The sequence below is a fragment of the Nomascus leucogenys genome, chromosome 17 (genome assembly GCF_006542625.1).
Source record: "Nomascus leucogenys isolate Asia chromosome 17, Asia_NLE_v1, whole genome shotgun sequence".
NCBI lineage: Eukaryota > Metazoa > Chordata > Mammalia > Primates > Hylobatidae > Nomascus > Nomascus leucogenys.
Genome location: NC_044397.1, coordinates 55,834,653 through 55,848,173, shown reverse-complemented (window position 1 = coordinate 55,848,173; position 13,521 = coordinate 55,834,653). Strand labels below are relative to the sequence as shown.

General features: G+C 47.7%; 1 protein-coding gene across 4 annotated transcripts in view; it reads left to right on the top strand.

Annotated features, from left to right (window-relative positions):
- The first annotated feature begins 2,675 nt into the window (after positions 1–2,675).
- The window catches only part of VWC2 (von Willebrand factor C domain containing 2), a 164,357-nt gene continuing 153,511 nt past the window's right edge, over positions 2,676–13,521 (top strand). For all 4 annotated transcript variants that reach the window (XR_004026354.1, XR_004026353.1, XR_004026352.1 and 1 more), the window contains exons 1-2: positions 2,676–3,184; positions 4,403–5,201. Coding sequence is in view for 1 of the 4 variants with exons in the window: in XM_030795769.1 (XP_030651629.1) it covers positions 4,506–5,201 (696 nt within the window). In the remaining 3 variants the exon portion in view is untranslated. The remainder of the gene's footprint in view (positions 3,185–4,402; positions 5,202–13,521) is intronic.

Below are 13,521 nucleotides of genomic sequence, written 5' to 3'. Positions count from 1 at the left end.
GGAGGGAATAAAGGAAAGAAGGAAAGAAAGGGAGAGAAAGAGGAAAAGGAAAGGAGAGAGATGGAGGAGGGAGGGAGCAAGGGGAGAAGGAGGGCAAAGGGAAGGAAGGAAGGAAAGAAAGGAACTAAGAAGGAAGGAAAGAAGAAAAGTTAATCGCAACAATTCATTGCACTGGCAATAAATAAGTTGTATATTCCTTCAACATCTGCAAAGTCCCCTATATTTTCTCGAATTACTCAGCTCATCGAGCTGCATGGGTATTGTTCTTCTTCACAAAGGACAGCAATCCCTTGGAAACTGCTTTCCTCCCTCATTCTATCAGGCCTATAACACTATCTCTGAGAACATCTAACAGAACAAAGCCATTTGGACACTTGGTCACTTAATTCATCCTCAGTTTTGTCAGGCCTCTTATTGAAAACTTGGCTATCTCATATTCATGGCTTTCTACTGAAAGCAGCTGGCTGGGACAAGAAGTTTCTGATTCAAAGAGACCAGTGATTGAGGTGGGATCAATAAAGAGACATCATTATTTCCTCAGCTGAGCCCCCAATCAATTTTTCAGTTACAATCCTGGACACATGTTACTGTTTCGTTCTTATGAGTCACATGTGTTTGGGGCTACCCCATTGTAACCACATGAGAGTACTGTTGGCAAAACAAAACACGATATTTAATGACAAGAACAGAATTAGTTAATAAGTCAAATAACAAAATTTGTAGCCTAACCCATGCTATAAAAGCACTTGATTTTATAGAACTGAGGGCCCATTTTGCACATTACATATGATCACACCTCGAGCCGTGTTTTTATTTTGGTGGTGTTGTGAAAGGTGTGATATTTGGATTAGAGCATCATAAAGACACAGAAGCCATAATTGATTAGAACATGTGATGAGAGGCAGGTGGGTGGGTAGGCTGCTGCAGCCACAGGCAAATGTGGCCTGTCTCTTTTCTAAGGGTAACAAGAAATGAAAGGGCCGAGTGTGGTGGCTCACACCTGTAATCCCAGAACTTTGAGAGGCCAGGTGGATCATTTGAGGCCAGGAGTTCAAGACCAGCCTGGGCAACAAAGCAAGATCCCATCTCTAAAAAAAAAAAAACCCACAAAAAACAAAAAAAAAACAAAATGAAACAAAACGAAACAAACAAACAAACAAAAAACATTAGCCCTGTGTGGTGACCTGTACACCCAGCTCCTCCGGAGGCTGAGGCAGGAGTTTGAGGCTGCAGTGGGCCGTGATCATGCCACTGCACTGAAGCCTGGGTGACAAAGTGAGATCGTGTCTCTAAAACATAAAAAAAAAAGGAAAAATGAGACTGAGAACTGAAACAGCAGAAGGGCTCAAATCATCCTGTACATAGAAATCCTCCATCCAGGCCAGGCACGGTGGCTCACGCCTGTAATCCCAGCATTTTGGGAGGCCGAGGCAGGCAGATCACGAGGTCCGGAGATCGAGACCATCCTGTCTAACAAGGTGAAACCCCGTTTCACTAAAAATACAAAAACAAAATTAGACGGGGGTGATGGCGGACGCCTATAGTCCCAACTACTCAGGAGGCTGAGGCGGGAGAATGGCATGAACCCGGGAATTGGAGCTTGCAGTAAGTGGAGATCGCGCCACTGCGCTCCAGCCTAGGCCACAGAGCGAGACTCCGTCTGAAAAAAAAAAGAAAAAAGAAAAAGAGACAGAGAGAGAGAGAAAGAAATCCTCCATCCAGCCCTGTTGGTTGTGTGTGTGTTGGAGGGGGTGGAGGGGCAGCCTTCTCAGGCTTTCAAGGAGGGCTTCCTAGCACCTCAGCTAAGATGTGTGTGTCTATACTAAAAACAGAGAGAAACAACTTGTCCCAAACCAGCCTCCCCAGTTCCCACCAGCCAGAGGGCCTGACCTTGCAGGGAAGCTTATCTGTTTACCATCCGAGCACTTTCAGGGATTCTAAAATGCCATGAGTGGGAACCACTGCCCTGGGCCATTTCCATGAAAATTCAATTTCGGGGATTAACTTGAACAGGTACTATTGACTTTTTCTCCTTTACACAAGATCAAAGAGTAAAAACAACCGGGCCTCTGCTTAACAGTTGAGGATTCTAGCGAAGTTAGGAAACAGGTTTCTATTTGTAGTAGAAGAGAGAGCAGGCAGAAAGAGGAAGATGGGAGCGGGGAGAGATTGGCAGAGATTCAGAAAGTTCGCGCTTGAGATTTTTACGTTTCTTACTCGTATACGTCTATTTCTCTGGGTTTCTGAATGCAAAGACGAGAAAGTCTCAACAGTCTGCTAAACTAACACGGCCTTCGAATCCCAAACTGAACACAGTAGCTGAAACAAGTTGTCCACAGAGGAAAGCCAGAGGGGGCCAATTAGGAAGGAAGAAATTAAAGAAAAGAGAAAAGCCAAGATGAAAGGTCCAGCGCAAAGTGAGTAACTCAACTGGAGAATGGCAGCCCTGGCAGGGACTGCGGCTGGCGGCGGAGGTGCGGCCGCGGCCGCGCGGACGACTGACAGGTTGGTCCGGCGCAGCAAAGGGAGCGGGTGCGGCAGTAGGGCCTCGCCGGGGACAGCGCGAGGGCCTCCCCCGGGGACAGCGCGAGGGCCTCCCCCGGGGCAGCCCGGGCCGAGGCGGGGCCTCCAGAGCGGGGGCAGCAGCGGAGGGAGCGGAGCGGGAGCCGGGCGGAGGCCGCTGCGGCAGGGGGAGGCGGGAGGCGGGCGCGCTGGCTCCCATGCTGGCTTCGGTGCCACTCGCTCGTCGGCCGCGCTGCGGGCTTCTCTTTTCCCTCCGACGAGCCGCAGCTGCCCAGACATTCCGGCTGCCGGGTCTGGAGAGCTCCCCGAACCCCTCCGCGGAGAGGAGCGAGGCGGCGCCAGGGTGGCCCCCGGGGCGCTCTTGGTCTCGGAGAAGCGGGGACGAGGCCGGAGGATGAGCGGCTGAGGGAGACGCGGGCACTGACGCGAGTTGGGGCCGTAACCACCGGCAGCTGGCAGCGCGATGAGCGAGTCCCCAGAGACGCCCTAGCCCGGTGCGCGCGCCGGGCGGAGTGCGCAGGTGGGGCTGGGCTCTCAGCGGTCCGCCCCGCGCGGGTCCCCGGCCGGCCCAGGATGGGTGCTGGTAAACCGGGCCCGCGCCCGCCGCTGCTACCCCTGCGCCCGCCGCGAGCCCAGCGTCCGGCCCGCGCCCTGCGCTCATGTATGTAGGCTGGGCGCCGGTCTTCAGGGCTGAGGGTGCATGCTGGGTGTCCCCGCGCGGCCGGACGCGCTCCAGCTCTGTTCCGCCGCTCAGCTGCTACGGAGGAATCCCCTCCCCCGCCCAAGTTTGTGAATATGGGCGCTTCGCCCAGTGTTGAGGTCGGCAGGGACCGGGCAGGGGGTGAGCAGGGCCGGGCGCGTCCGGAGCCCTCAGGGAGGAGGGCTGAGGGGGAGGGGACAGACGCACCGGAGTGCGCAGAATGGGGGCGTTCGGGGAGTGGGGCGGAGAGAGGCGGGATTGCCGGTGTCCTGCGGCGTCTCGGGCTCTCCTAGCCTCTTTGGGCGGCAGAAACTTTGGAATCCAGAAAGGCTGGCCGGGATCCGGCGAGTAGGAGGGTCTTGCCCCCACTCTGCGCCCTGGGGCCCCAGCCTCCCGCACTGCACACCTTGGTGCTGCCCGGGCGCTTCTGCTCCGCAGCCAGGACACTACAAAACTGAGCGCTGCGGCCAGCGACCTGGCTCCCAAGGCTGGGAGGGGCGGGCCGGCAGAGGAGCTGAAGCCCCGGGAATCCCCAACCCGGCCCTCTGGCAAGGGGCAGAGGGCATCCTTTCATGCAGCGGGGCTTAGAGAGCGGGGAAGGGGCGTCTGCTCCCGAGACGGTAGTCTTTTAAGAAGTTGTTAGAAATGAATCGTGGAGTCCTAGGAGAAGCTTTGTTTAACCTCCCCGCATTTTCCCAGCACAAACCCCTAAAGCAAATGAGGAAGAGTTTCCCTCTTATCTTCCTGTACATTCGTCCGTCTCTAACTCCACTGCTGAATTCTCCATTTAATAACCTTTGGGAAATGTGGCCAGGACCTAGGGAGGGACACCCTGGGTGCCTAAATTACGTGGTTCCCAGCAGAGCTTTGCAGGGGGTCGCGGGCCCGGCTCGCTGAGTTTCCTGGGCTCCGCAAGCCGCCCTTGGCATCTCCAACACCAATCACGACTACATCAGAAACACGCTGGCCGGTGTCGTTCTTGGATTTCGCTTCCAATGTATCGCTCCACAATTTGTGATGTCTAAGAACCCCGGCCTTGCACCGACGCTGGGCATGCTGCCCCCGCCCCCGTCGCCCAGCTCGTTAATCTAGAGCTATGCCGGAGCCCGGGTGGGGGCCGCGGCGGGCCGGGGCGCGCGCGGGCCGCGGGGCTCAGTTGTGCTGCTGTTCTCTCCGCAGGGACGGCGGCTCCCGGCTGGCGGCGGCGCGCCCCCGGGCTGTGAATGCGACTCGCCCCTCGGCCGCGCTCCCCGCCCGCCCGCCCGCCGGGACGTGGTAGGGGATGCCCAGCTCCACTGCGATGGCAGTTGGCGCGCTCTCCAGTTCCCTCCTGGTCACCTGCTGCCTGATGGTGGCTCTGTGCAGTCCGAGCATCCCGCTGGAGAAGCTGGCCCAGGCACCAGAGCAGCCGGGCCAGGAGAAGCGTGAGCACGCCTCTCGGGACGGCCCGGGGCGGGTGAACGAGCTCGGGCGCCCGGCGAGGGACGAGGGCGGCAGCGGCCGGGACTGGAAGAGCAAGAGCGGCCGTGGGCTCGCCGGCCGTGAGCCGTGGAGCAAGCTGAAGCAGGCCTGGGTCTCCCAGGACGGGGGCGCCAAGGCCGGGGATCTGCAGGTCCGGCCCCGCGGGGACACCCCGCAGGGGGAAGCCCTGGCCGCAGCCGCCCAGGACGCGATCGGCCCGGAACTCGCGCCCACGCCCGAGCCACCCGAGGAGTACGTGTACCCGGACTACCGTGGCAAGGGCTGCGTGGACGAGAGCGGCTTCGTGTACGCGATCGGGGAGAAGTTCGCACCGGGCCCCTCGGCCTGCCCGTGCCTGTGCACTGAGGAGGGGCCGCTGTGCGCGCAGCCCGAGTGTCCGAGGCTGCACCCGCGCTGCATCCACGTCGACACGAGCCAGTGCTGCCCGCAGTGCAAGGAGAGGAAGAACTACTGCGAGTTCCGGGGCAAGACCTATCAGACTTTGGAGGAGTTCGTGGTAAGAGGCGAACGCCCGCCGGGCGACTTTGCAGCTTCCAGGAAGGGGTGGAACAGCTTTGGTTCTGTGGTCCCCCACTTTGAAGAAGAGGTGCTGTCTGGTTCTGAGAGGTGGAGAGCGCTGTGCTCACGCCCCTTTGACATGACCTCTCTTTTTCAGGGCAGAGGTAATCCTTCCAAGAGCACTGTGGCCAATACATAGGGATTCCTTCGGTGTTCACTTTAAAAGAGCTTCATGAGGATGAAGCCTATGGCACTGAAGGGAAGGGTCCCAACAGGTATCGGAGGGACTTTCAACATTAATTTACTGCTCCTAATTTGGGAATGTTGTCGGTGAAATGCTCAACCTGCTTTCAAACACAGGGTAATTTACCGTGCCATTTGGGATATATTCTTCAACTAATAGCTAATTAAGGGAGACTATTCATATAACAAGCCATTTCCCTAGATTATGTGTTTAGGGTATCATGCAAATGTTCTAAAAATTAAAAGAAAAAGAAAATATTTGCTCACTGGGTGCCAAATCATAGTGGATGGTGAAACCAACAAGTGCAGTTAATGGTTAAAAATTGTTTTGTTTTAGATGAGTAGTAGTAGTGTTAATAATACCGGCCATCTCTCTAATGCCTACTTGTGAGTCAGGATCCCGCTGTTTTTCATGTACGTTACTTAAATCTCATACCATGCTAGGAGGTGGAGTATTATCCATTGTCTCCATTTTATGGAGAAGAAGAAACAGACACAGAATATTTAAATAATGTGTTGAAGGCAGAACAGCTATTAAGAAGCAGATTCATATGTCAAACTAAGCAGTTCTACTCCATAGCTTAGGTTTTTAACCCTTATACTCTACTTGAACCAAAAGCCCAGCTCCACTGGGGCTTTAGTTTGGGTGAAGGTGCTGCACAGCATGCACGCACAGGCTCCAGGTAAAATCCCTGCCAGTGGCCTAGGGGCCTGAGAGAGACCTGCACAGGTGTTCAGTTATTCCAAACACCTCAAGGTGGGCTCAACCTATGGCCTGCCTGGACTTGGCCCATTGACTTACCAGGCCATAGCTGTCCTTTTCCCACCTGCAGAGGGCGTTATGGAACGTGCAGCTACTAAAGCAAAGCTTTAGGGAGGAATTCTGCTGGAATACCCCTCCTGGAATTAGCCTGTGAGATCGGCTAATTCCCAGGATGTGAAGCCCATGTAGTTACTGACTTGTGGCAATGAATTATCAAGTGTTACAGAAGTACAAAGCCAGGAAGGACGGATCTATATATAGTGTACAAAGTATGGAAAGAGTGCTGGAATTTGGAGTCAGGAAACATGGTTATTCATTCTGGCTTTACCACTAACCAGCTGCAGGACTGGAACAAAAGACATATCCCCTCTGGGTTTCTTTTCTCTTATCTGTAAGATAAGGGGCCAGCTTTCCCTAGGCTTATGTAGCAAAATATAACTCCAGGCATACGTTGCTTAAGTACTCACATTTGACTTCAGCCCTTTGGAGAAAGACGACTGGGATGAGCAACTCATATGAACCACGCCCAGGCCATGCGAAATTAACTAAATCAGAAACCCTGCCCTCAAAATGCTTCCTGCCTGTGGGAGGGTCTGGTAGATATCTCTCCAGGTGTTTCGGGTGCAGTACAAAAGTTCACAGGCAAATGTGTCCAGGTGAAGGAAGCTGTGGGTGCTAGAAAAGCCCAGAGGAGGGGCCTTCCATTTTGGCCTGGAGCAGCGTCATAGAACACTAGAACAATTCTCTTAAGTTTTGAATTGGTAACATCGTCGGCTCTTCTAAAGTCAAAGATAAGCAGTTGGTTTTTAATTAATTCCTTTTGTTGTTTGCACTATTTATAGTTTCAAAGTAATTTGCTAGAATTGTCCTAAGAAGTAAACTGAGAAATTAGTAGCACTTTGACCTAGTAAGCCCAAATACTTCAGTGTCCACTTATCTACCTGAGATCACAGGTAAAGGAAATAATTCAAACTTCTGTCTTAATAATTCATGCTAAATGCTAGCAGCCATGAAGCTGCTTTTGTCTATGGAGGAGAGGGATCTCTTATTTAATTCCTCTTTGCTACCTGTTTGGTAGTCTATAGGTAGAATGTGTTTTCAAACTCTGAGGATGGGAGATGATACTGACAAAAGGGAAATTGGAAAGATTACAATCTTAGGAAGAATTAAAATATCAGTAAAGCTATTTTTGGAATATTAAGTGCATCTTCCGTCTTCAAATGACATTTCATTCTAAACTTTCATCATTTATTACCAGATGCTGGGATGCACACATGCTTGAATGTTGCAAAGTTGTTACATATTTTTAATTATATGCTTGTTTTTACAATATGTCAACTACATAAAGATTTTATAGTGTTATAGCATGTTTGCTCATTTTTGTTAGTATCAGGAACATTTCTAGGCATTCCGCTAATTTATCGTGGCCTTGTGCAAGCCATTTATTGTCTTCATTTTTGTTTCCTTCAATGCACAAAAGAGAAAGCAATGCTTTTTTTGAAGGGTGTTGAAAATATGAATGTAGAATGATATAGGGTTAGTTGTGAGTCCACGGGGTTTGTGGGTTGCAGTAATGGAGATTTGTGGTGATGCTGAGTACCAGGGTACAGAAATTGTTAACATGCCTGCTCTGGGTATTCTGGGTTTCAGAGAGAGATTGTAGTCTGTAGTTTGCATAGCACAAAGTACCTGGAAAATGAATAAGGAAAGCATTCTATCTGAAGTGCTTTGCACTTCTCTGAAGAAAATGTGATTCAAATGGAGATTGTGGTACAGTCGGGTCATGCCTGGAACACTGTTTACTTTAGCAAGGAAGGAAGTGAAAGTGAGATTATTTGGGCCTCAGTCCCTGCAAGATGCATAGATCCTTTAACAGTCTGTTCTCTGCTTCCAGAGAGGGAGAGAGAGAGATAGAGAGAGACAGAGACAGAGAGAGAGAGGGGAAATTACTAGTTATTGATGGAGGCTTGACCCTCTTTGAGCAGTAGATTAACTCCAGAGCCTGCCTGTGCTTGTGATGTGCAGGGTATTTGGCTGTGGCAGGAGTGCAGTTTCTCCCTGTCTTCATAGGCTTCTCTTTCTTTGGGCATGTTTTCTTGCTGCTTTCTCTATTCAGTTTTCTGCATATTCTAAACTTGTTTTTTCCCTTCTTTCTGTACTCTTTTATCCCATTAAAACTTCCTCTCCTTACAGCCTGTTTGATCTCAGTTAGATACTTGTGAAAGATCTCACTGACTCCACAAAATACCATTAAGCTGCTAATAATAATGAGAGTAATGTGTTCATTCCTCCAGGGATGGTTGTAATTTAATTTGTACATCCAAATAAAAACATAGTTAATAGTAGAATTTTCTCCACTGCCTCTCAAATGATACCAAGTGTCTTTTTTTCTTTAACTTATACCAGCAGGCATCCAACTTTGAATACGGAACCTTGTCTATTGGCTTATTTTTTTTTTTCACTAAAGGAATGATATTTTTAACTGTTTTCTGCTTCGTACAGTATATTAGTCTGCTAGGGCTGCCAGAGCGAAGTAACACAGACTGGGTAATTTAAACAGAAATTTGTTGTCTTGGAATAAATCTGGGAATCCAAGATTTCCAGACTTCCAGATTTCCAAGTAATCTGGAAGTCCAAGATCAAGGTGTCGGCAGGGCTGGTTTCTTCTGAGGCCTCTCTCCTTGGCTTGCAGATGTCCATCTTCTCCCTGGGTTTTCTCATGGTGTTCCCTCTACATCTGTCTGTGTCCACATCTCCTCTTCTTATAAGGACACACTCATATTGGATTGGGGCCTGACATCATTTTAACTTAATTACCTCATTAAAGACCTGTCTCCAAACAGTCATATTCTTAGCTACTGGCACTAGGACTTCAAAATTTGAATTGTAGAAGCACACAGTTTAGCCCAAAACATAGTGTCAGTGACCAAAATTGACTTCCTAAAACAGACCTAACGAGGCAGTAACAGTGGGGTGTGTGAGGATGCATCAGCACGCATGATGGGAAAACAGTGCTTATGACGAAGGCACAGAGTGAATGGTGATGAAGTGTATGCCAACGAACATTAACTGAGGGGCTCATCTTGACCATTCTGATTCTGTGTCTATTGCATTCTGAGAGCTACTTTAGGAGTTCTTGTATTACTTATGTGAATGGATCCTTGTGTCACAGAAAACTAAAAGGTGACTAAGGGTGGGGAGGGGGGCTGTATTGAGCAGTTGTAAATTTTGCCTCAATGGCCATGTGATTTGTTCAGAAGCAAATCACATTTGAAATGTGTTAATTGAAAAACATCATTCTATTTTGCTCAACAAAACAAGTTGTTTTCATCATGGGAATCTTGGTCTCCTGGAGGACTGTGATGGTGGAAAGGGGAGTTTGCAAGCTTATTTCATGTTTTATAGAACCTAATGGAATTTTTGTGACTCTGAAATAGGGCCATACAGGATAACTAAATCTTCACATTTCTTTGCTTTTGGTAGGATCAATATCAGCAAAGTGTGTCAACACTGGTTATCATAGCCGATTAGGAACTCTGATTGGCAATTGTATAAGTCTTTGAAGAAAAAGGGAAGATGAATTATTAATAAGTGAAGCTTACTAGACTGTCTTTCAAAGCATAAGAACTGTTGAGAGAGAGATAACAGGAAGGGGTACTTGGAGGTGAAATGATTTGGGACTACTGAGTTAAACCAAATTCTCTCTGACTACTTCCGTATCTGACTTGCCATTAACCCCACTGCAAAATCTTATTTCTAGGTTTTTATCAATTAAAAAAATTTGAACATGAAATTTGGAATCAAAACCTCCATCTAAATAGATCTCTATATCAATTATGAGAAAGTGCCAGCAAAGAGAAAGCCACAGTTATTCATACTTTTCAGTCTAATGGTATTTATATTCTTTTGGCTGATGTTACTTAACTGAAAACAATGCTATTATTATCTACTTTCACTAAGTAAAATGAGTCAATCTGTGTTCTTTTCTGCAAGTCAGGCTAATGCATGTACTGTTGCTGTCTCTGAGTTTGTTTTTGTTCTGAGTAAGATTTTGTAAATTCCCAACTTCTCATTTTCTACCCTTTTGTCTAAAGCCATTTAAACAGTGACTTTTTTTTTAAAGAGGGAGTCATATGCCATATCTAGACTCTTTAGATGTGTTCCTAACTCAGGTGGGGGAAACACAGCTTAAAAACTGCTTATTTGCATGCTCCATACAATATCTGATTTGAAGTATGATGGAATTAACACCATAACCTTTTACAATGGGCAGAAGGTAATCAATATTTATCTAGTGCCAGTATTTTTTATATATTGGCTTTTCTGGAGTAATTTACACAACAGACTAATGAGTTGGTGGTATTTTCTTTATTTTTAAAGGAGAGAAAACTAAGGTCCAAAAAGTTAAATAGCTTGATCAAGGTCATAGAGCTAGTAAATGGTGAAGATAGGATGTGAATCCTAGCATGTTGGACTCCGAAGATCGTGCATAGTGTCTTCGTGACCATATGGTGATGAAGTGGCATTTTGTTTGTGGTGGAGAACATTTCAGGTACCTGGAAAAAGGAAAAGTTATACAAACCCAGAGTACCTTGCTCATATGTATGTCCAATAAATGCTTGATCCACTTGGCTAAGCATTTATTTACATGGATTTGTCATATTTGACTTGGCCATCTGATGAACAAAATAATGTCTGTGTCCTTCAAAGGATGAAGTCTTGAGTCGTAATGGGACTGAAAGCACTTAGTCCCAGGATTACCCTGAGAGCAAGGGGGAATGAGTCCAGGGGGCAGTGAAAAGAAGACTAGATCCCAAGAGGCAGGTGGGACTCCAGGGATTATCAGACCCATGTGGGGCAACAGGTGGCCCAAGAGGAAGATCTGGTTCTAGGAGGTATTCTATTTGGCTCACGGCATATAAAACATTTGTTTACTAGTGCCAGTATTTGACAAGTGGGAGGTTCATATAAATTCCCAGATTGCCTAATTCTTACAAAAATGAAATGATTCCCAGATGGCAGCCATCTGTCAGAGCTGGGCAGGGCTGCTCCTTTGGGAGGGCATTTGCTTTCCAGCTGCCCACACCCCCCTTGCAGATGTGCGATTCGCCAATGCTCCTGTAAATAAATACACAACTTTGAAAAGCCTCTTGGTCACAGACAGTGAAAATTCACCTTAGAAAATTAGTGCCCCCTCCAAAATCATACAGGCAGTTGATATCATGAGGAGGTTTAGGAAAGCAGGTCCCATGCTCTCCAGTCCTTTCCTCTTCAGTTTTGATGGAGAATCAGCTTCTGGGACTTTGAGGACAGGGTACTTATCATCTGAACACGGTGTTCAGGGTTCGGGGTACTTATCATCTGAACATGGTGGGGTGACCTGGGTTATGTTTTATCCAGTGCTTCCCTGGACAACTTTCAGAGCCTTGTTTTCTAGTGGTAAAAAAAAAAAAAAAAAAAAAAAACAGATAATGGGGCCTGGTGTGGTGACTCATCCCTGTAATCCAAGCACTTTGAGAGACTGAGGTGGGAAGATGACTTGAATCCAGGAGTTCAAGCCCAGTCTAGACAACATAATGAGGCCCCATCTCTACAATAAATTGAAAAAAAAAAAAGGCCAGGCATGTTGGTGCTCACCTGCAGACCCAGCTACCTGAGAGGCAGAGGCAGGAGGATGGCTTGAGCCCAAGAATTTGAGGTTGCAGTGAGTCATGATTGGGCCACTGCATTCTAGCCTGGACAACAGCATGAGACCCCATCTTAAAAAACAGAAAAGAAAAAAAAAAAAGTGGATAGTATTCTGCATTCCTCTCCCATTATAAGAAGTAAATAAGATGTATGTGAAAGCAATTTGAACCTGTAAAGCTCTGAACAAAGTTGATGTTGGTATTTAGACAAGTTCTGCGGAGTGCGCAGCTCACGGGGAGGTGGCCACGCCCTGGTCCAGATTGTGGTCTCTAGAAGGACTCTTGTAGAACCTCTAATCATTAGGGACTGGCTCCATGGAGCTGCTTTTCCGTAAAACATTACCTCCTCAGATGATATCTCTAAATCTGGTAAGTCCCAACAGAAAAATTATTCTTACATTTATTTGAAAATAGTTAGGACACCATGTGTGCAAGGCCCTGGGCTGCATCCTGGAGATGTGACGGGAAATAAATGGCCCCTCCAGCAGACAGGCAGCTGTACTGTGGTGTGTGAGGCACTGTGAGAGTTTGGGTCAGGGGGTCAAGGGGGAACACAGTAGAAGCCACTCCATTATTATTAATAGACTCCACTTTTGTTGATGGCTTGTTTTTAAATGACAGAGGAATCCTGGGCCAGATGTTCTAGGGAAAAGAAAAGAGTTTGTATCAAATGTAACAACTGTGAGTTTGCGTGAAGGATATGGCTTCCCACCCAGGCCTACCTACCCTGTGACCATCCTTCATGGTACTTTTCTGACCACATAGCTGAAAATCCTTCTTACTGCCTGTCTGTTCCAAGGCTGAGATCCTGCCAGCTGGATCATACTTCTCATTCTATTTCTGTCGGGCACTGGGGTGCGGCCAGGACATAGACTGCCTTTCAAATCTGTGGAAAAGGATGATGTCAGGCCTCTGCCGAGGGCCCTGTGAGTTCTCTCAGAAGCCTTAGGCCTGTGGAAAAGCATAGAGCTTGAAAATTAAAACTCCATGGCCAGGCACAGTGGCTCATGCCTGTAATCCCGGCAGTTTGGGAGGCCGAGCTGGGAGGATCACTTGAGCCCAGGAGTTTAAGAAGACCAGCCTGTGCAACATAGTGAGACCCTGTCTCTAAAAAAACATAATAATAATAAAATAAAATAAAGAAAAAAAGAAAAGAAATTAAAATGCCACGTGGCTCTGCACATTTCCAAGTATCCAAGAATTGCAAAAGTGATGATGCTTTAAAGACGAGACTTCTCCTTCCTTTCCTGGGAATATGGAGGATAGCCTGACAACTCACCTTCAACAAAATGCCTGAAATCCTGAATATCATATAAAATGCATATTTTTAAAAGAAAAATGTTATTTGTATAAATTGATGGGGTACAGTGTAATTTTATTACATGGATACACTGCGTAGTGGTGAAGGAAGAGCTTCTAGTGTAGTCATCACCAGAATACTGTGTACACTGCATCCGAATAATGTACACTGCATGCATCACATGATCTCTCATTATCTACTCCCTCCCCATCCCTGACACCTTTCTGAGTCTCTATTGTCTGTCATTTCACATTCTACATCCATTTTTAAAAGCACAGCTGACGTGGCAAGAAAATAAGAGAAATTAATTTCTAGAGGTGGAGTT